The 22383-nt window shown below is 45.9% G+C and overlaps 1 protein-coding gene across 11 annotated transcripts in view; it reads left to right on the top strand.

Annotated features, from left to right (window-relative positions):
- The window catches only part of FAT1 (FAT atypical cadherin 1), a 135377-nt gene extending 118112 nt beyond the window's left edge, over positions 1–17265 (top strand). For 3 of the 11 annotated variants that reach the window (XM_043559363.1, XM_043559383.1, XM_043559373.1), the window contains 12 exons: positions 286–483; positions 1104–1914; positions 2059–2190; positions 3956–4113; positions 4736–5198; positions 6554–6707; positions 6891–7001; positions 8862–9493; positions 10321–10458; positions 12798–12857; positions 14940–14975; positions 15827–17265. In XM_043559363.1, coding sequence (XP_043415298.1) covers positions 286–483; positions 1104–1914; positions 2059–2190; positions 3956–4113; positions 4736–5198; positions 6554–6707; positions 6891–7001; positions 8862–9493; positions 10321–10458; positions 12798–12857; positions 14940–14975; positions 15827–16455 — 3522 coding nt within the window. In that variant the 3' untranslated portion in view covers positions 16456–17265. Of the gene's footprint in view, positions 1–285; positions 484–1103; positions 1915–2058; positions 2191–3955; positions 4114–4735; positions 5199–6553; positions 6708–6890; positions 7002–8861; positions 9494–10320; positions 10459–10953; positions 11007–12797; positions 12858–14939; positions 14976–15826 lie in introns of those variants that run through there. The other 8 variants (XR_006294073.1, XM_043559392.1, XM_043559410.1 and 5 more) reach the window with 8 other exon arrangements.
- The last annotated feature ends 5118 nt before the right edge of the window (positions 17266–22383 follow it).

The following is a 22383-nucleotide window of genomic DNA, read 5'->3' as shown; positions in this document are numbered from 1 at the left end:
CTTCTTCCACTCCTGCTACCCACACATCCTTTCTTCTCACACATTCCCTCCCCTCCAGCCCTGTCCAAATCCCCACCTTCCCCCCTCGTCCCCTCTTTCCTTCCCGTCAATGCCCACCGCAAACCCCCCCCCCCCCCCCCCCCCCCCGGCACCTTCCTGTCAAATGGAGCCGCAGTGAGACGTTGTTTTCCGTATACTCATTTTATAGAAAACTTGCCTGTGTCTCTTGCCATGTAGATTGGGTTTTATTACAAGTCGTGTGCGTTTTGGTTCTCTTCCGTGCAGGAAAATAAGCCCGTGGGTTTCAGCGTACTGCAGCTGGTAGTGACCGACAGGGACTCCTCGCATAACGGCCCACCCTTCTTCTTTACCGTTGTGAGTGGGAATGACGATGGAGTGTTTGAAGTGAACCAGCAAGGGGTCCTTCTCACATCAGCTGCCATAAAGAGGAAGGTGAAAGATCATTACCTACTGCATGTGAAGGTATGAAGGTCTTCAGGATTTTATATTGTGGATTTCTAGAGAAGGGTTCCTTTGCTGGCTCTAGAAATAAAATGAGTACAATTGTGGGGTTTTGTTCTGTGGTGTTTTTTTTTTTTTTCCTTCTTTTCGCCATTCCTTTTTTCTTTTAAATGTATATGTATTTTTGAGAGAGAGAGGGCACGAGCCATCCAAGGGGGGAGGGGCAGAGAGGGAGGGAGACAGGATCTGAAGCAGGCTCCAGGCTCTGAGCTGTCAGCCCAGAGGCGGAGGTAGGGCTTGAACTCACAAACTGTGAGATCGTGACCTGAGCCGAAGGGAGACACTCAACTGCCTGAGCCACCCAGGTGCCCTCTTACCTTCGTTTTTATCCCACTGTACTTTGCGGGGCCCATATATCCACTTGGTTACTTTATCATAGACGTTAATGGAGCTCACCTCCCTTACGAATTCATGAATGGGCTGTAAAGAAGTATTTATTCTTGTCCTTCATAGGCTTCTTGTTTAGAAGTATTTCATGGTAACTTTTTAAAACTTGAGTGAGGGAAGCCAAATTTTTGTTAAGAAGTTAACGATGCCCTATAGACCAAGGTGTTGTGTTTTTGGTTTTAATTTCCTCCTAGGTGGCCGATAACGGAAAGCCTCAGTTGTCATCTTTGACGTATATTGACATTCGGGTCATTGAGGAGAGTGTCTATCCGCCTGCAATCTTGCCACTAGAGATTTTCATTACTGCTTTTGGAGAGGAATACTCAGGCGGTGTCATCGGGAAGGTTCACGCAACAGACCAGGACGTGTATGACACTTTAAGCTATAGTCTTGATCCGCAGATGGGCAACCTCTTCTCTGTTTCCAGCACCGGGGGTAAGCTGATAGCACACAGAAAGCTAGATGTAGGGCAGTACCTTCTCAATGTCAGCGTAACCGATGGGAAATTCACGACGGTGGCGGACATCACGGTGCACATCAGACAGATAACCCAGGAGATGCTGAACCACACCGTCGCCGTCCGCTTCGCCAACCTCACTCCGGAAGAATTCGTTGGTGACTACTGGCGCAACTTCCAGCGAGCTTTGCGGAACATCCTGGGTGTGAGGAGGAGTGACGTCCAGATCGTTAGTTTGCAGCCCTCTGAACCCCATCCACATCTGGATGTCTTGCTTTTCGTAGAGAAATCAGGGAGTGCCCAGGTTTCAACCAAACTGCTTCTGCACAAGATCAATTCTTCTGTGACTGATCTCGAGGAAATCATGGGTGTTAGGATACTGGACGTGTTCCAGAAGCTCTGTGCAGGGCTGGACTGCCCGTGGAAGTTCTGTGATGAAAAGGTGACCGTGGATGAGAACGTTATGTCAACGCACAGCACGGCCAGACTGAGTTTCGTGACTCCCCGCCACCACAGGACAGCTGTGTGTCTCTGCCAAGGTAACGCACATAAGTCGGGAAACAGGCGGTACGGATCATTTCGCGTGCAGCCTTTGAAGGCTACACACGAATCGTTTTCTTGAATTTCGTGAAGTTCCTGCTAATGGGCTTTCCCCCCTCTCCTGTCTCTTCTTTTGGTGTTGTTTTTTACAGAGGGAAGATGCCCAGTTGTCCATCATGGATGTGAAGACAGTCCATGCCCTGAGGGATCTGAATGTATCGCTGATCCCAGAGAGGAGAAATACGCCTGTGTCTGCCCGGGGGGCAAGTTTGGTCAGTGCCCAGGTGAGAGTTCAGTGATGAGGGGTGCTTCCGTTTGAAAAAGTCACTTCCAGTGTTCCTTGCCATTGGTTTTGTTTTTGTTGTTGTTGTTGTTGTTAGCTTTGGTAAATGTTGTCAAGTGCGTTTATAATAACAAGTCAAGGGTATGGATGAGTAAGGAGGAGCAGTAGTAACTTCTTCCACAGAACTCACCCGAATTAACGGCGATGCTCTTTCTTCTTCATCATCGTGCTCATGTAAACATACAGTCCCATATGTGCACATTCATTGTGCTTTTTGTTGTTTCACATTCCCTTTAAGAATAGTTACCGTATCTCATATAGTCTACTGCTTGCTTTTCCCCGTTTAATGTATGTTATGGGCATCTTTCCAGGTCCTTGCACGTAAACCTAAAGCTTCTGAATGGCTCTACCATGATTTATTCAACATTTTCCTTATTCATAGAGCTTGAGGTTCTTAAGATGTTTCCTTGTGTTAAAAATGAATCCTTTTCTGCACTTAATCGTGGTGAGGCTTTGACTAATGTATACAAGTGTTGAATCATTCTGTGGCAGTTCTGAAACTCATGTAACATTGTATGTTAATTATACTTCACTTTTTACAAAAGCACTTGTATCCATACAGCCTTATTTATTGGTGCTTTCTTTTCTAAAACAAGGATTTACTACGTCATTTTTAATTTTTAAATATACCATTTTTAATTTTTAAATATACCATTTTTAATTTTTAAATATACCATTATGTTAGTTTCCCAGAAAGTTATACCAATTCCTTTCTTGCAGTCATGTGTGACCGTTTCACTCCCCATTTTCTTGGCAAAGCAAGGTTTTCAATTAAAAAACAAATTCCTTCATCCAGTGGGCAAGAAATGATATCTAGTTAGTTTAGTGTGGATTTCTCCAGCCTTTTTGTGAATGTTTTGTTTTCTTTTTATTCCTGGTAGCATTTCCTCTCCGGGACTGGTCACAGTCTTTGCTAGTTTGTCCAGCTTATCTGTCTGGTTTTTGTTTCAGTGTATACATCACTCTGTGTGCTGTGAGCATGAACATTATCTCCAATCCACTGTCTGTCTATTACTGTCTATTGTTTACAGTATCTTTTGTCACTTTGCAATACAACTTTTGTCTGTTCTGTATAATTTTTACATAACCATTTCCATCGCTGGAGAGTGATGTTATTTTCATTATTTTTGGAGACTGGGAATTAGATCTTGCTTGCAAAGTTTCCCCAAACCGTGTGAGGCTGTGTAAATATTTTCCTGAGTTGTCTTCTAATAATTTTATACTGAACATTTTTATATTTGTTTTTTTACATACGTATTTTTTGAAGTTTATTTTGACAGAGTCCACGCGTGTGCGTGCATGCGTCGGGGAGGGGCAGAGAGAGAGGGAGAGAGAATCCCAAGCAGGCTCCACACTGTCTGTGTAGAGCCCAACGTGAGGCTTGAACTCATGAACCGTGAGATCATGACCTGCGCTGAAATCAAGAGTTGGACACTTAACCAAGCCACTCGTGAACATTTTTATATTTAGATCTCTCATTATTTTAGAACTCCTTCCTCACTGATACAGTAGTCTAATTCTCTTCCAAAAAGAGACCCAGGGGTGCTGTGCTTTTTATTAAAGCAAATTGACATTTTCCATCAGATTGAACTTTATAATGTTGTAACCTTAAATAAAAACTTGGATCAGTGTTGGGGGGAAATCTCCCTTTTAAAGATATGCTTCAGCTTGGTTCTGATTTATGTTTTCCTCTTTGTGATTCACAGGGAGTTCATCTGTAACATTTACTGGAAACAGCTTTGTGAAATACCGTCTAATGGAAAACGAAAACAGATTGGAGATGAAACTGACCATGAGGCTCAGAACGTACTCTGCTCACGCAGTTGTGATGTACGCTCGCGGGACGGACTACAGCATCTTGGAGGTACGTTTTTGAACCTCACGTTATGGAAGACTTAAAAATACAAAATTCCCATTTTGTTTCTATGGTCCATTTTTGAAAAAACAATTAAAGGAAATGGTTTTATTCCACACTTAAATGGTCTCTTGATACTTCTAAGTTTTAGACTTTGTGGGCCAAAAAGCTCCTTTATTTGTTCTGCAGTAACATAGAGATTGACTTCTTTTTTTCGCAACCTTTTCAGGTCACATGACCATTCATGTTCAAACTCTGATATTACATCTTATGTCATATAGAGAATTTGTAGAGAACATATGTAAATGCTTGAAGTGGTAATTATCCTCCATCCCCCCCCCTTTTTTTTTTTTTTTTATCTTACCTGATACTATTTTTGTTGTTCAATTAGTTAATTGTTATTTCTGTGATGCTTTTTGGATGTGCGGTTTGAACTTGATATCCCTGTAACGTCCATTTTTACTCTTTCTGCCGTGAGCAGATGAGCCTGTGTCCTGTAGTACTTAAGTGCAAGGCCTCACTGACTTTCTGCCTTCAAGTGCTCACCGTGCCTCTCCTTTAGATGTTTGATCAGAGTTCATAATTGTAGATTCTGTGGGAGTAATGTGAACAGCCATTGTTTTCATGACAGATTCATAATGGACGGCTACAGTACAAATTTGACTGTGGAAGCGGCCCTGGAATTGTCTCTGTTCAAAGCATTCAAGTCAACGACGGGCTGTGGCATGCAGTGTCTCTAGAAGTGAATGGAAACTACGCTCGGCTGGTTCTCGACCAAGTTCACACTGCATCAGGCACAGCCCCTGGGACTCTGAAAACCCTGAACCTGGATAACCATGTGTTTTTTGGTGGCCACATCCGCCAGCAAGGCACAAGGCACGGAAGAAGCCCCCAAGTGGGTAATGGCTTCAGGGGTTGTATGGACTCCATTTATTTGAATGGGCAGGAGCTCCCTTTAAACAACAAACCAAGAAGCCACGCACACATTGAAGAATGGGTGGACGTCTCTCCCGGGTGCTTGTTAACGGCTACCGAAGACTGTTCCAGCAACCCTTGCCAGAATGGAGGCGTTTGCCAGCCATCCCCTACTGGAGGTAGGCTTCGTGACGTGGTCCTTTTTAAAATGTCACACACGAATACACACAGTTCCTCAAGTATTTGTGTTTCCCCCTTTTCATTCAAATGATAGGTCAGATACTGCAGTCAGTATTGGAATCGAGTGGTTGGTGCATGTTACACCAGACCGGGGCGTGGGCTAGGATTCTTCCCTGCGGTGAGGCCGCAGTGGGTGGTGTCTTACCTGCCGAGGTCCTGCAGACACGTGGCAGGTGCACCCAGAGGAAGTGTGTCCAGACACCCCTCGTTCCGCACCAGGAGCCACTGGTGAACTACGGCTAACTCTGCACTTTTTCTCCACCCACACTGACATTGACCCAGCGGGACTCAGAATTGTACCCTTTGTTCTTTCGAGTGCCCTTCTTTGATCTGATGGCTCAGCACCCAGCGACTGCTAGTCGTGCTAGTTATAGATGGGGTGTGGTTTTCCAGAAGGCCTCGAACCCTCCTGAAGGGTCACCAGTCCTCTCCCGAAGCCCTGACGTGGAAGAGTGCGCCGAGACTTTTTTCACCTGGCCCCATTTGTTTCCTTTCCCAGTAATAGAAATTATGACCTTCCTGGTGCCTGGGAAACAGAGCTTTGTGTAAGGGATAGAGCAAATATCGAAATAACACTCGGGTGAGATTTCAGAAGCTTCGGTTATTTTGTTACTTTCTTTGGAAAGCATCTGTGCACACTATATGCAAACAACGGGCCAGGTCAGCCCCACAGTAATACTCTGAATGAAAGCGTAGACTGTGCTCGTGTTACATGGCCACGTGAGGTCAGCCAGGAGACTCTCCTTGTTGCGTCACTCAGGCATGAGGCTGAGAGAAGCATGTTCTTGAAACGTGCTCCTGCAGTCCCTGTGGCAGCTAGACACTGGCTCTGTCGCATGTCACAGTCTTTATGTTCCTTTGGACAGATTTGATAATCCCCTTTCGTTAATGATAGCGCATAGTCTCACAGTGCCTTCACGTTTACTGTTCTCTCGTTTAGCCCTTAAAAGCTTGTGAGTTGTGAATTGAGGTCGATGTCCAGTAGTAAGTGTTGTCTACGTGGTCCCTCAAATAAAGGACCATTGGTCCCTACTCTGTACGCTTGGCCCAACAACCTTACCTAAACTATGATTCACTAAAGCCAACGACGAGTTCTCTCTTCCGTTCTTTGTGTTAGGGTTCTCCCAAAAGCGGAAGGGATAGCTTGTTGATCTAGACCACATTTTACCCAGAGGGAATAGGAATTTTACTAACTTTGATGGGTCTCCGAGTCTCCTCTTAGTAAAAACCAACGTACTGAGATACAGTTTTTGAGTTACTGATTGGACTTCTTTGTTCCCTTTTGCTCATTTAGGTTATTACTGTAAATGCAGTGCCTTGTACATAGGGACGTATTGTGAGCTGAGCGTCAACCCGTGTTCCTCCAACCCATGCCTCTATGGTGGCACGTGCATTGTGGACAACGGAGACTTCCTTTGCCAATGCCGAGGATTGTACACTGGCCAGAGGTATGTGTGTTTTTCTTTACTTTCATAATTACAGTATTAAAAAGTTTTGTAAATGGATGAAAGTTTTGTAGATGGATACTTGATACATACGTCTGACTAAATTTACGTGTTGTTTTCTCTTGCACTGTATTTATCTACAGTAGAAAGTGTTAAGTTTATGCGTATTTTCCCTTCCTTCTTCAGGTGCCAGCTTAGTCCATATTGCAAAGATGAGCCCTGTAAAAATGGTGGAACATGTTTTGACAGCTTGGATGGTGCCGTCTGTCAGTGTGATTCGGGTTTTAGGGGAGAAAGGTAAGTGGCTTCTTCCAGAATTTGTATCTGCTCTTCTCTGTAGTGTCAAATCAAATAGCAGATGCAACAGAAGTTGATTAATCTGGACTCTGTTGCTTCACATTGTCATAATCCTCATATAGCTCCTTGTAGAATTTCTCTCTTCACTCTTTAAAGAGCAGGTGATAACGTAATGCTTGACAATACTTGTGGACGTCAGAGATATTTATAAGCAGAACATACGGGTTCTTGGAGGCAGTACATGTTTGCGGGAAGAGTGATGATTTTTTTAAGGTGGATACACGTGACGTTGTTACCGGTCTTGAGTGGGATGACAATGATCTCTTCTCATAATCTGTTATAGCTAACATTTAGATAGCATCTAGACCCCCTTTCAACTCTCATTATCTTTTGTAATCCTTACCATAATGCTAAGAGGTGATGATTATTTCCGAGAGGAGGGAAATGAGGCACAGAGCTGCCTGTTAGACACCGCGAAAGAGGCAGGTTGGTGATGGGGCGCCTGGGTGGCTCAGTCGGTTGAGTATCCGACTTCAGCTCAGGTCATGATCTCATGGTTTGTGAGTTCGAGCCTCGCATCGGGGTCTGTGCTGCCAGCTCAGAGCCTGCTTCAGGTTCTGTGTCTCCCTCAAAAATAAACATTTAAAAAAAAAATTTCAAAAGTTACTTGGTGAGGGGCAACTGGGCGGCTCAGTCAGTGCTGAGCATCTGACTCTCCAGGGTCATGGGATGGAGCCCCATGCTGACAGCGCTCGGCACACTTAGGATTTTCTATCTGTCCCTCCCTGACTCGCATGTGCACGCTCTCTCAAAACAAAACAGTTCATGTTATTTCTAAGTGCCTGATGCTTCACTGAAGTGTTCACTGTCAATCTTGTTGGAAGGCTTTTAAGTGTGAGCTGCTTGTAGGTATTTGCATATGCTTTTGCTCAAGTGGTGGTTAGAGCCCTGAATTTGGCCATCAGTCACATGGTCTTAGTTCCTAAGTTGTTGACTTTAGTAATTCCAGTGAATCAGTCCATGACATATTTGGGAAAAATGTCTCAAACTTTCAATGGCAGGTGAGTGTGGGGCCAGGGCAGTAGCTACCTTTTATTAAAGGAGGGAAGGATTGATAAGTGTCAGGTGCATCCTCCCAGGGCCCCCATTTGGAAAGGCAGAGGGGACACAGTGGCATGTGAAGTGTTAGGTCAGGTGATGGGCTTTGGGAGGTTTTCCACAAGAGAAACATTTTTAGTTTGTTTTTTTCTTAAATTTGTTTATTTTGATAGAGACAGAGCACAAGTGGGGCAGGAGCAGAGAGAGGGAGAGAATCCCAAGCAGGCTGTGTGCTGTGAGTGCAGAGCCTGATACAGGGCTCGAGCTCATGAACCATGAGATCGTGAACCAAAACCAAGAGCCCCTGATGCTTAATCACCTGAGCCACCCAGGTGCCCCGACTGTTTGCTAACCTTTCACATGTCTTAGGAAACTGTTATCTTTCCAAGCAGGAACATCTCCTTCGAAATTGAGGCTCGCATATTAGAACAGTTTCCAGCATACCATTTATCAAAATGCACTTTCTTAAAGAATCTGCAACAAACTGGTGCACTCAGCTCAGTCTGTGAGTTTGCTTTAGTCAGCTGTGGAATCCTAGAAGAGTAGCGTTTGAATACGGCTTGACATAATGTTTATCTCCCACAGGTACCGCATATTGGATCACATGATCAGTTACCCCGAAGGGTTTTTGTTGGGATCACTGTTGTCAGCTGTGTGTTTTGGGGAGTTACAGATTTTGCTCTGTTTGGGTGCCGTCCTTCCGTGGGAGTGGCAGGCCAGGCATATTCTGACTTCCGTTGCTCGTGTCTGTCCTCCCTGCAGGTGCCAGAGTGACATTGACGAATGCGCTGCCAGCCCCTGCCGCAACGGAGCCCTCTGCGAGAACACGCACGGCTCCTACCACTGTAACTGCAGCCACGACTATAGGGGGAAGCACTGTGAGGACGCTGCCCCCAATCAGTACGTGTCCACGCCGTGGAATATCGGACTGGCTGAAGGAATAGGAATTCTCGTCTTTGTAACCGGGATATTCTTACTGGCGGTAGTGTTCGTCCTCTGCCGCAAGATGATCAGTCGGAAGAAGAAGCACCAGGCCGAACCTGAAGACAAGCACTTGGGACCAACCACAGCTTTCTTGCAGAGACCGTATTTCGATTCAAAGCTAAATAAGAACATTTACTCCGACATCCCACCCCAGGTGCCCGTCCGTCCTATATCCTACACTCCAAGCATTCCAAGTGACTCCAGGAACAACCTTGACCGCAATTCCTTTGAGGGATCTGCTATCCCGGAGCATCCCGAATTCAGCACCTTTAACCCCGAGTCTGTGCACGGACACCGGAAGGCAGTGGCCGTCTGCAGCGTGGCCCCGAACTTGCCTCCCCCACCACCTTCCAACTCCCCTTCTGACAGCGACTCCATACAAAAGCCCAGCTGGGACTTCGACTATGATAGTAAGAGCGGCTTTTTCCATCTGAGTAAAATGTCACTAAGCTCAACAGTGACCTTGTAAATGCTGCCAGAGATTCTGGTGGCTCCATTCACAATGTGGGGAGCCTCTGGCAGTGACAGATAGGCTCGGCCTCTGAAGACCTTTAGTAGGATTTGAAAAACCTTCCGGGGCTGAGGGCTGTGGCTGTGATGTTACGTTAATCAAGGAATTGAGTCTAGTCCTGTTCGTATTAATATTCAGAAGAGAGCATTCCATTATTGTAATGGATATAGGTTCTCAAGTATGATTCTGAGGGCTTTTTATGACAAATTAGGAAGGGCATTTGCATGGTAGGATTTTTTTAAATATGGTCAAAAGTGGTGGCCTGACTTGTCTTTTGATGCTTTAAAAATGCTATATACCTCTTTAAAGGGTTTGTGTGTGTGTGTTTTGAGAGAAAGGGCACAAATCAGCAAGGGGCAGAGAGAGCAGCGGGGCTTGTGCTCACCTGAGGTGGGGCTGGGACTCACGAACCGTGAGATCGTGATCTGAACGGAGGTCAGATGCTGAACCCGCTGTCCACCCAGGCGCCCCTAAAAGGAAGTTCTGATGCCCGTGTCGACTAACGGTCTCCACAAGCGGGTTCGTTGGGAATTTCCGTTCTGTGAATCTGCAGGGATACTTGCAGGGGTTCTGTCTTTCAGATGCTTCTCCTTTTTCCAGTCGTTCCCATATGAAGTCCGTGTCTGGCGGGCTTCTGGCGTCACCTGCTTGGAGCGAGCATTCAGCAGTGACCGCGCCGGAGGCCTTGCCCTCGCGGAGCTCACTGTTGTCCTCTCTTGCTTTCAGCTAAAGCAGTGGATCTGGATCCCTGTCTCTCCAAGAAACCTCTGGAGGAGAAGCCTTCGCATCCGTACAGCGCCCGGGAGAGCCTGTCGGAGGTGCAGTCGCTCAGCAGCTTCCAGTCGGAGTCGTGTGACGACAATGGTGAGTAAGTCGTTCGGAAACGCCGTGGCTGGCAGCGTGGGCTGGTATGTGCAACCTCGTAGGTGCGCCAGGTGCCCCTGTTGAGTCCCCGACTGTGGCCAAGTTCCACCCGGGACCACTGGTGACCTGGACCTCGCACGGCTTGCATGAACGCCTGCAGGGGACCGTAGTTAAAACCTCCTTCACGGGCGGACAGGAACAGCTTGTCAGAAATGGGGAGGCGCGCCTGCCTCACTGAAAGATCTTTCCTGATTGGCTCGCTTCATATCGGCCTTTTTTCCATGACAGTAAATGTTTTTTAGAGGTTTTGTGGGCTGAAAAAAAAAAAAAAAAAACACGCTCGTAGCAACTTAATCTTGAGCGCGGCCCCCGCACCCTTCACGCTCGCACCCCCGGGAGGAGCCCGATGGGGTGGTTGGAAACGTTCTGTTCCAGCAGCACCTTTGGGATTACAAGGTTCTATTCATCTCTTCCCCCGACTCCCCTGCGGCCCAGCTCCTGCGTGGATCAGAGCGCACTGACTGAGAGCACAGTTTAAGAGATTGCTAGTAAGTTTGATTCTATTTCTGATGAAGAAAGTTTGACAGTGGGATCTTCGGATTTCCCTAGGTGAATCGTGTTACCAGCTTCACCACGGTAACACTTGCCAGTAGAGAAAATTGCCAGTATTCAGTAACAGAATCGTTGTTAGTGGAAATTTTTGAATCTCAGAATTAGTACGTTTGACTAATTTTTTTCCTGCATAAAAACGTAATGTGTTTAAACATTTCAAATACAGGTGGAAAGAAATGACCCCACTAATTGTTCTTTGATTGTTTCTAAACCCAGAGTAATAGGGTTCATAACATGTTGTGGAGTCCTTTTCCCGACTAAAGATGGCCATAAGCATCCTCCATTCATTTCTGACTTCTAGCGTGTTCTGTGTGATATCAGGTACAGTGTCTGTTCCTCAGAGACAGAGTGTATGAACCTAGCTTTGCTTATCAAACCAACGACAACAGGATAGAATTCTTTCCATCGTTAGGCTTAATCTTTAAAACATTAGTGTTGCCAGTTTATGTAGATTATGTTGTTCATAAATACATTTCAGAGTTTTGTCATATTTTGCTAATCCCCTTCCTTGCTCTTAATACCTCTTAAATACTTTTAATAAAGTATGGTCACATTAGCTATGAGTTAATTGCCAGAAAACAGTGTGAGAGCCAGGAGTGTTTGTATTTTAATCCTTAACATAATTGTAATCATTATCAGTCATAAAGACCGTATTAAGAATCTCAGCTTAAATTCTAAGGCTCTTCTAACACGTTCCCACAAATGTGGCTTAAAACAAGATAAATGTATGCTCTTATCGATCCATAGTTTAGAAATCCAACACAGGTCAGTAGGCTAACGTCAGGGTGCCTTTACTGGGGGCTCGAGAGGACAGTCTGTTTCGTCACCTTTTCTAGCTCCTAGAGGCCACGTTCTTCTCCCTGGCCACGCTTCCGTAGTCCTAGCTCCCTCAAACTGCAGCCGGGAGAGTTTCTGCCCTTTCAAGGACCTTTGTGGAGAATACGGTGGGCTCATATAGGCCGTTCGGGAAAATCTTCCCAAGGTCTTTAATCACACCAGCAAAGTCAGGGACGGTAACTCATTCACAGGCTCGTGGGATTAGATGGGGACATCTTGGAGGGCCGTCATTGTGTCTACCACACACACACGTTTATCTTGGCATCCATGCTTTCACACAATCTGATACACAAACGAAAAGGGAATTTACCTAGGAAACAGCCAAGCGCAGACAGTCTGCGTTTCTCTGCTGGTATGTTAGCTCCTCAGCTGTTAGCCTGTCTGCAAAAAGAGATAAGTAATTTGGAGTGGGCGTACACAGAACAGAGTTAAAGCCAGTTTTGTGCTTATATTACACATTTTGTTGTATTACGTAATGCTAAATTTTTCTGGGAATGTATGAATTCATTAAAAAAACCCCAGAAAATTGGCTTAGCAAGTATTTTACTATTTAAATCTGAACGCTTTTGCCCTGAGATGTTCACATAAGGATTGTTTTGTCAATGACTAGATCCCTAAGTCAGAAAACGTAGAGCCACAAAATTGCTTCAATTGTGGTATAATGTGCTTACCTTATTTGATGAATAATACGTAGCCTGTTTAGAAAAATGTCTAAGATCTATCACCGCAAGAGCATAGGCGTCATGCATAATTATGTGTTCTGTTAAAGTATTCACTTTGTGCTTTTACATTAGGAGGTAGAAATTGTGTAATATCAAGGAATCCTATTTAATGCATTGTTTTCTAACTGAAGGTTTTTCTAATTTACTCCTTTTGTACCTTTTTACAAGCTTCCATAGTGACTGTCATACACCTTGTCAACGCTGTAGTTGACACGGTGAATGAAGAAGGTATAGTCACAGTGTGTGTGTTGTGTTTGTGTGTATAGCGACCGCTACTAGACTAGCGTGCTTTCGCCCATTGTGGTGTCTTAAAAACCATTCGTGGTTTTGAGGGGTTGGGTACGTGTGTGCAGGTGTGTGTATATGCCCATAAATACTCTTACGTATGTTATGTCTTTGTGACTTTTGGCCCCTCGTGGTGAATCTATATAGATATCAGAAGTGACCCCTAAATCTTGACAACTTGAATTTTTCTAGATCCTTTTCGCAGGAATACCACTAAGACACAGCTTCTATAATTACCTAAAACTGACTCTTCACGTCTGAATTTTCCATGGCAGAAAATAATTATTTGCATGATATGGTTTAGTGAAAGTTCATCTGAAGCTTTATCTCTCTGTTCAAAAGAAAGGGCATTGATCACCACCTAAAATTACTTAAAGTCTGCCCTTTATTAATGCACTGAAGTCTGAGTCATCCCATGTAACTTGCACAAGCTAGTAGTTTTTAAACTGCAGATCAGAGCATCTAGAGGTGATGATCACCAAGAGGGCTTGTTTAAAAGCCTCATTGTTGGGCCCTGAGAATTCTCCTTTCTAACACATTCTCCATTCATTCTGATGTTACTGGTCTAAGGATCCTACTCTGAGAACTGCAGCAATAGACGATCCAGAGTGCATGAAGCACAGGGGAATCTTCCTTGCTAGGAGATGTTTTCAGGAGTGAGCTGAGAAGGATAGTTTTGTGCCAGGCGTGATGGGGCAGGCCGGATGGGGGGTTTTGGTGGTATCCATGAATCATACACACACCTTCCTGACAACAGGTGCTGTGTCTTTACCTGGTGAAGCAGGTAAAGACAGGAAAGTAGTGACGGAGTTTTAAAAAGCAGAACCTAAAACAGTTCTTTCATTAGATCTCCTTCATTGAAAAATATATCTTGGCATATCTAAGAAATGGTATTTGAAGTTGAATGCTAGCTTCAATGTCAAGAATTGAGTGCCGGTGGAGTAAACACGTTGTCGGTCTTCTCTTTGAAAAGAAATTGCTACATTTTTAGGAGACTTAAAAAAAAAATCTATAGGTACGCATTGCCTAAAATACGAGCTGATTCATTTTTTAGTTCATTTCAGCTTTTGATTTAAATTCCTAGAAGAGAGCCATCAGTCACATCCTCTTTGTTCCAAACGATGAAATGGGTTTTCAGGAACAGTGTAGAATGCATAGGAAGCATTGGTTTTGTTTAGAACAGCACCGAAGTGGCCCTGTTTCTACCGTGATTACTACTTTTCAATAATAAGAATCCTGCCAATAGCTAAGAGTTAGGGCTTGACCTACATTCTCTGATCTAATCCTCACAGTGAAGGGATTTCCACTCCCCTTTCAAAGATAAAAACCTGAAGCTTAGCCAGGGTAAGCACCCTGCCCAGGGCCACGTGGCCCTGACTGGGGTGGGATTGACATCTTTCGGTGCCTTCGAGCTTGAGTTTTGGGGGTGGGGACTGGAGTAAGTGCAGCCGGAGGCCTCCCGGGAGAGGTGAACAATGTCAGTGTGTAAGTCCCACTCGGAACAGGCACGATTTGAAGGGAGTTTCTTCTAGTGATTCACGGGCACCTGGGTTTGTGAATTCGTCTGTAGGTAATGTACACGTGAGGGCTGGCAAAGTGTCTCTTCTATAGTGTTAGATGTGTTTGGATTGGGTCACGGGATCCCTCAGTATCGTGGTGTCGTTGAAGCTCCTTATCGAGTTACACTTGATGAGAGCCTATAGACTTGACTTCTTCCTAACCAAATGGTGTGCCTTCAGGTTCAGATGGCCAGAAAAAATGGAAAAGGAGGTAAACTCATGTTTGAATTTCCTGGCAGAGTTCATCAGTGTCTTCCTCCCCTGCCCTGCCCCATTTCATTTGTGCTACGTGCATTTCTCGAGCATTTGGAATTCTCCTAGAGGATGGCTTAAAGGCACGATCCATGGCTGACTGGGCCTTGATGAACAGTTTGTATTGTATTGTGTACTTACCTTTATTGCCTTTCAGCCGGCTTTCTGTTTTAATTATGAATGTTTTCTTTTCTCTCTACTCTGCCACCAAAAGAGTCTTTGGCTGCTCCTGACCTCAGCAAATCAAGAGGTGACTGATGCATGCCAGTTGTTCATTGGTACTCACTCAACAAAACTGGTCAACATCTGACCCCAGGGCCCGCCTCGCTTCACTTGTCTGCTCCGCGGGTGCCGCCCTTACTAAGTACAGGGCTGTTTGTGCGCTTCATTGAAACGTGTACTGCCTTGCCTGCCTGGCAGAGGAGTTCAGTAATCCTCGGGAGGGGGCATCCCCCAATGGGGAGGTTTCGGAAAAGAATGCTTAACCTTTTAAAGTGATCCTTAGGCCTTGTGAAAGTAACAAAACTGACTGTTGTAATCTAGCAAAGATGGGGTTCTGTTTTTCAGCGCTTGATTGCATTTTGCTTGATTTGAAGGCATGCTTTGGTACCTAGATTAATGTAATTCATCATTTTTCTTAGGGCTGAGCACAGTGCAGTCTCTAATATAAAGTTCATTATATGATTGTAGAGGAAATTGGTTTTTTAAATTTCACCATGTTTAAAATTACCTTGGCTCTTCTAAAGAGTTGCTTTAGTGTTTTTTGAAGGCCTAAACTTACTTCCTGGTGTCCCGAGCCTCAACTAATAGAGCAGTGGGTTCTCTGTGACCAGGAAGGCGGAAGGGCTGACTGGAATCGCGTGTGCAAGAGTGCACGTAACCTAGACGCTAGCACACCGCTTCTCTTCAGCCTCGTGGCGCTTCCTCGCGCGTTAGGTACTTACAGGAAGCTGAGGCCCCATTTTGACGCAGAGCTTGGGGTCACTGGGTAGCAGGGAGGCCCTCAAAGCAAAGATACTGCCTTTGCACGTTGAAAAAGAGCTCAGTGTAACAGACGCTGGGGGAGAAAAGACACTGAAATCTGTTTTCTTGTCTGCCAAGGGTACCACTGGGATACATCGGATTGGATGCCGAGTGTTCCTCTGCCGGATATACAAGAGTTCCCCAATTATGAGGTTATCGATGAGCAGACCCCCCTGTACTCGGCAGATCCCAATGCCATCGATACGGACTATTACCCTGGAGGTTACGACATTGAGAGTGACTTTCCACCTCCCCCGGAAGACTTCCCTGTGCCAGACGAACTGCCCCCCTTACCTCCGGAGTTCAGCGATCAGTTCGAATCCATACACCCTCCGAGAGACATGCCCGCTGCTGGTAGTCTGGGTTCTTCATCGAGAAGCCGGCAGAGGTTCCACTTGAATCAGTATCTGCCCCACTTCTACCCCGCCGATCTGTCTGAACCTCAAAAGACAGGCACTGGTGACAACGGTCCGTGTAGAGAACCCTATGCCCCCTGCCCTCCAGGGTATCCAAGAAACTTTGAAGCCCCCACCGTAGAGAACATGCCCCTGTCTGTGTTCCCCTCCACGGCTTCCTGCTCTGATGTGTCGGCGTGCTGTGAAGTGGAGTCTGAGGTCATGATGAGTGACTATGAGAGCGGAGACGACGGCCACTTCGAAGAGGTGACAGTGCCTCCGCTGGATGCGCAGCAACACACGCAGGTCTGACGCCCCGACTCCCCCCAAAGTGCCTGGACTTGAACGAGCCCGAGATCGTTCCGTAAACGATCTTCTGCCTCGTTCTCTGCAGAAGTGCTTAAGCGCTTTTTTTTTTTTTGGCGAGCTGGGGTGGGCATGGCCGCACGGAGTCACGCACCGCCTGGCGTGGTGGCCATTCCCAGCGTCCCAACCTACTGTAATTGGGTGACAGGTCCATTTCTGAACATCTTTTTTGCATTTTACATCTGTCTGTTAAAAATAATGAAACGAAAATCAGTCCTTTCATCTTGTTAGCATGATTCATGTATTTATAGAGATTTGATTATTTTAATTTCCCCTTTTTTTTTTGTAAATGTTTTGTACAGTATTGATTTTTCATAGTTTTAACTAGATTTCCAAGACCTTTTGTGCATTTGTTTTTGACCGAATTTTGGTGGTGTTAGTGTCATTACCTAGCACCCTGATTTTTCAGTATAACCAGGGTTTCATTATATGTCCTTTTCCATTGAGGTATGACATTTCATGAAGACATTTCAATATAGTCCTTCGTTTCTAGCTGTACATAGGATGAGGAAAGATTGTATACATGAACATGTCTTAAATGGGTGACTGTATTTTAGAACTATAAACATTTTTCATTATTGGAAAGTGTAATGGGGACCTTCCGCATACCTGTTTAGAACCAAAACCATCATGACACAGTTTTTATAGTGTCTGTATATTTGTGATGCGATGGTCTTGTAAAGGTTTTTACTGAAAACTACCATTAGCCAGTCTTTCTTACTGACAATAAATTATTAATAAAATATTTGAGCTTTACTGCCTGTTCTTCCTCTGTATTTATGCTTTTGTTTGGGAGTCAGTTAACGAACTGACAGGGACGGATGGATGAAAAGACAAAACCACATTGGCTTTTGGTGGCCCTAACTGTGGAAGGTTCCACCCTGCCCAACCAGGCTGTACCTACAGATGTAGCCGCTAGGTGGCAGTACATGGCTACTCGGGCCCGCTCAGAAATCCAGGTGTAACTAAAACCACACCCTTTTTACGTATTTGCCAACTACAAGAAAGATTTCCTTTATGCATTTCTTTCACTAGTTAATGGTTATAATTTAAATGCTTCTATGGTCTTCACCTAGGACATCTATCAGAAACAATCTTCCATGTGTATTTTATAACCGCGAAATCCATCCATCCAGCAAATACCGTGTGCCAACCACTGTGATATGAACGACAAAGAATCAAGCTTTCTTAGAACTTTAGAAAGATACTTTTTCCCTTTAAGTAAATGCCTCATTTTATCAAATGATACATATATATGTATATGTATAAACAAAAGAGCTAAAATAGGTATAATTGAACAAACAGCAAACTCAAACCCTCTGCTGTAACCACTTACAACCCCAAGCTGTTTTTCTCATTTTCCTGTTCATGTGTTAGGGTCTGTATATTGTTCCGAGAGTCACTAGTATTTTTTAGGAATCGCTTATTGAGTGTGATGTTTGCGTAAGGCCATGTAACCTAAAAAACCCCCACTGAGTTACACCCTAATTTTTGGATTAATCCACGAACACGCTTTTCATTGTTTTGGCGATGTCAATATTCACTGCTGAGCCAAGCGGTCTAGGAGGTTCATTTCCATTTACTTTGCTACTTTTTCTGAAACAGGTGCCTTCATTTTTTTTTACTTTGTAACATTTGTGACTATTTCATGAATTTACCCAAAACACATTTCTTTTGGTCACCTACCATACGTTATTCTACATGAAAAGACAAAAACCCCTACCTTGTCTTTTCCCTGTCATGGCGCATGCAGAAGCTGGTCCCACTTTTAGGGTATAGACGGCATGAGGGAGGAGGCTGCTTGAACCCAGAGGGGCCGGCCGCCTGCGGTGATGCCCAGGTGATGCGTGGGCTCCTCCCAGCCGCCAGGAAGGCTCACAAGGTCAACGTCTGGGTGCACCGGAGCTTTGGGAGAGAGGTCTCTGGGTGATCCTGCTCGCTCTCCTCTTCCTGTGAATTTGTTGCTGTGGAAAATAAAAGCCTAGTCAAGAACCGGATCTTCGTAAAATCGGCTTTCGATTCGATTTTCAGTGACCTCCTGTAAAGGTAACTGTGAGGTTTGTGGGCGGCCAGACCCGGAAAACTCCCCTGACGCCCGTTCGCTGCCTCCTGTCTTTCCCACCCTCGCCCAGCCCACTGAATCCGCTCAGTAACTTTCTCAAGGTCAATGTGGGCCGCTCCCTTGCAGACCAGCATTCAGTGTACTTTCTGATTGCTCCTCCTCAGAGGCATTAGGTTCAATTGCAATTAGTGGGCCGGCTGAGACAGAGTTGTTTGTCGGAATTTAATTCCCTCACTAACAGTTTACTGCCTCTACTGCAAATGGGATGAGCCACTTGAAAAGAATGACAAGTAGTTTCTTTCCCAAGAAAACCTGTTTGTGTGAACACTTAGGCAACAAATGCACTTGTCCCCGTGCTGTACGAAAGCGTGACCCTGGAAGAAGCTATGTTCTCAAATGATGCTAGACAGAAAACGTGTAATATTTGGACCAAATAGATCTTAGAGCTACGAGTGCAGGGTCTGTAGGAGGGAGGACACATAGGAACTCAGTGATTCTGAACCAGAGCTGTTATAAGAGACTCTTAAAAACTGAGAACAAACCGAGGGCTGATGGGGGGGTGGGTGATGGGTATCGAAGAGGGCATCTTTGGGGATGAGCACTGGGTGTTGTATGGAAACCAATCTGACAATAAGTTTCGTATATTAAAATAAAAAAAATATACAATCAAAATAAAAACTAAACCAGAGCTGTTAGCCAGTTGCCTCAGGGGTAAAAAGAAATTCTCAGGGCACCTGGGTGATTCAGTCCTTTAGCGTCTGACTCTTGATTTCAGCTCAGGTTGTGAGATCGAGCCCCATCGGGCTTCGAGCTAGGCATGGAGCCTGCTTACGATTCTTTCTCCCTCTCCCCCCAACCCCCCATCTCTCTGCCTTCTCTCTCTCAAAAATAAATTCTCAAAATGTCTAACGATGATTGCTTCAGTTCATTTCAGTTCATTATTCAAAACCTAACAGTTTTCGGATAAGGGGACGGTACGGGAAGAGGCACAAATCGTCCACCCAGAGGGAGGGTCAACCTCCTCGTGCCTGTTAGGGCACAGCTCCACTTTCTTGCCAACTTGGGAATATTAGCCCACCTGCAAATGAGGACTGCAAAGGTTTTTCAGAGATGCTCTTGTGACTTCCGTTTTTAAATATTTACTTCAAATGAGTATTTTTCTCTCCTTTCAAGGGTAATTCTACTTTAAATAGATGCTTTAAGTTAGGGTGGAACAAAATAAAATTTCGTGCATAATTTCAATTAAGCCAAATGTTTACAATGCACAAAGGTTGAGGGCACCTGGGTGGCTCAGTCGGTGAAAGCATCCGATTCTTGGTTTTGGCTCAGGTCCTGGTTTCACAGTTCGTGGGATCGAGCCCCCTGTCAGGCTCTTCACCGACAGCACTGAGCCTGCTTGGGATTCTCTCCCTCTCTGCCCCTTCCCCACTCACGCTCTCTGGGTCTCTCTCAAACTTCTTTAAGAAACGCACAAAGTTTCTCCAACTAAAAAGCTCCTACCGGATTGAAATTGTTTTTAAGAATCATCTAAAAGGTTGCGTTTTCACTTCTAATGGGGAACTTCACAAATTTGAAAAATACCCTCAGGTCAGTGAAAACCATGGTCTTACCTTTAATTTCTGGGCCATAGTTTCGAGTCACGCCGTGGTTCTGGAGATGGCCTCGCGATGAATGACAGACCTAGGTTGGTTCTCTACTAGATTAACCACAGCAACGAACACTGGGGTCAGTGAGCCGCGCTTTGTCGTGTGACGTTTGGCTCCGTAATCCTTGGCAACCATCACGTCTGGGAGCGTCTCTTACCGGTGCCGTTGATGTCAGAGAAACAGACATTTGTCCATGACGACAAAGGGGGCAAGCGGTAAAGCCCCATTTGACCTTGGGGGGGGGTCTGACACCAGAGTTTATCCTCGTCACCAAGACCACTGGCCGCCACACCCGGCAGATGCCTGGCTTCCTCAGGTGGGGCCTCCGTGACTGTGCTGGCCGATAGTCCCCACCCCTGCCTAGAGAGCTGTGCGACCTTCAGGTGGAGTTGAACTCAGCTGACCGGAGGGCTCTTTTTTAAAGCCGTGGGCCCTCAGGGTACACTTGTAAATTCCCGTGCCTTCAGGCATCAGTGGGAGGTGGAGACTGCTGGCTTTTGACCCACAGACCTCAGGCGGAAAGTGTTCCCTGTCACTTACTAGCTGTATGACCTTAACCAACTGCTTAACTGAAAAGGAGGTGTGGCTAATAAGTACCCCCCAGGAATTACGTGGAATGCACACTAACCGTCTGGACGAGGGTTCGTAGGAGAGCTCATTCCATGCCAAACATTCTGCAATTGGTAACTCCTCGAATCCGTCCAGGGACCCCCCCCCCCTCCTTATTATCGCCCCACTTTCCAGATCAGGAAACCCAGGCGTAACCTAACGTTCCGAATGTCACGCCAAAGATCAGGGTTGAGACTGAAATTCAAAGCCCTGACTCTGGTCTCCAAGCTGCTTCCCACAGACCTCCTTTCTGAACAGCGTGTCTGAGACGAACCAAATGGCAGACGGCAAAGCTCGGAACAAAGACGTTCACCAAATGCTTTCATTGCTGTTACTGTTTCCTCCCTCGCCGCCATCCCCATTTTCAAATTGGCGTTTAACAGATGCCTTTTAAAATGTATCGTAGGCAAGTTTTCATTTTCTCGGTGCTACGATTCCAAGAAGCTTCCTGATCAGGTTGTCGTCACTGGACCAAGCTCCTTCAATCCAGGGCAGCTTTGGTCTTCGGATCTTGGTTGTTTTTGCTAAATGCGTTCCACACGGGAGGATGTGTGACGTGGGTGCAGCCGAGTCACGAGGTGCCGCTTCTGCTGTTCCTTTACCCAAAAGTTGTTTCTGAGAATCCACTCCAGTCCGCCAATGCCAGAAGCATCAGGTTTGGATGATGAACAAGATCAAGTCCCCAAGGTCCCCCCCCCCCCCCCCCCCCCGGGTCTTAGGAATGAGAGGAGAATGTTCAGGGTCAAGTTTACAGCTTCCTGTGTCTTGTTTTCCCACTTGCTGCATGTCACAAAAATAGTGCGTTCACCTGGGGTCCAAATAGTAGTGCTTCCGGGGTCGGGTGCGTCTCTTCACTCACCGCCCCTCGTCTCCATTCATCCGTCTGTCCATCCAACCATTCGCTCATTCCTTCGTCTGTTCGTTCGTTCACTCGGTTCAATTGATTTTCTCAGTTGCATTAATATTCGTTCAGTCCACCCTTTGCTGGCCCCTGGGCTCATAAAAGTGAGCAGAACTTGCTTGTGAGCAATCATGTGACCTTTGGGAAAAAACTTCCAGTGTGGTCGAGGCTTGTGTGCCGACGCAGCAACATATTATTTAATAAAAACTGAACTATGAGGTGCTGCGCTCTTTGTCCCAACTCCGAAAACGCTCTAGAACAGGTCCGTGGCTGAAAGAAGAGTTAACACGCGTGGGGTCACGGGAAAGCAAAATCAGAAACGCTTCCTAGTTACTTAGGAGTTCTCTACACGTTAACTCGAAACTCCAGAAGCGTGATCTCTGTCCTGTTCATCTGTAGAACCTCAGCAGTGACAGCAACTGGGGGCCCAGGGGATCGGTTGTCGGTCATGAGCAGTGAAGGACGTCGCAGCCAACACGGCTTCTCCCCGGCGGGTCGCTGATGCGCCAGTGCCTGGCGACAGGAACCGTGAGCGGCACGGCGGCCGCAGCCGGGTGGATGCGCCCCGACCCCGGCTGCAGATGTGAACGCGGCCACAGAGGTGGAAAGGGGAGCAACGGACCTGGGACACCGGGCTGTGTCACTGTGCCGTCACG

This window comes from Prionailurus bengalensis, chromosome B1 (assembly GCF_016509475.1).
Source record: "Prionailurus bengalensis isolate Pbe53 chromosome B1, Fcat_Pben_1.1_paternal_pri, whole genome shotgun sequence".
In the NCBI taxonomy this organism is placed as follows: Eukaryota; Metazoa; Chordata; class Mammalia; order Carnivora; family Felidae; genus Prionailurus; species Prionailurus bengalensis.
Note: the sequence above shows the minus strand (reverse complement) of the source record. Positions and strands in the feature narration are given on the sequence as shown.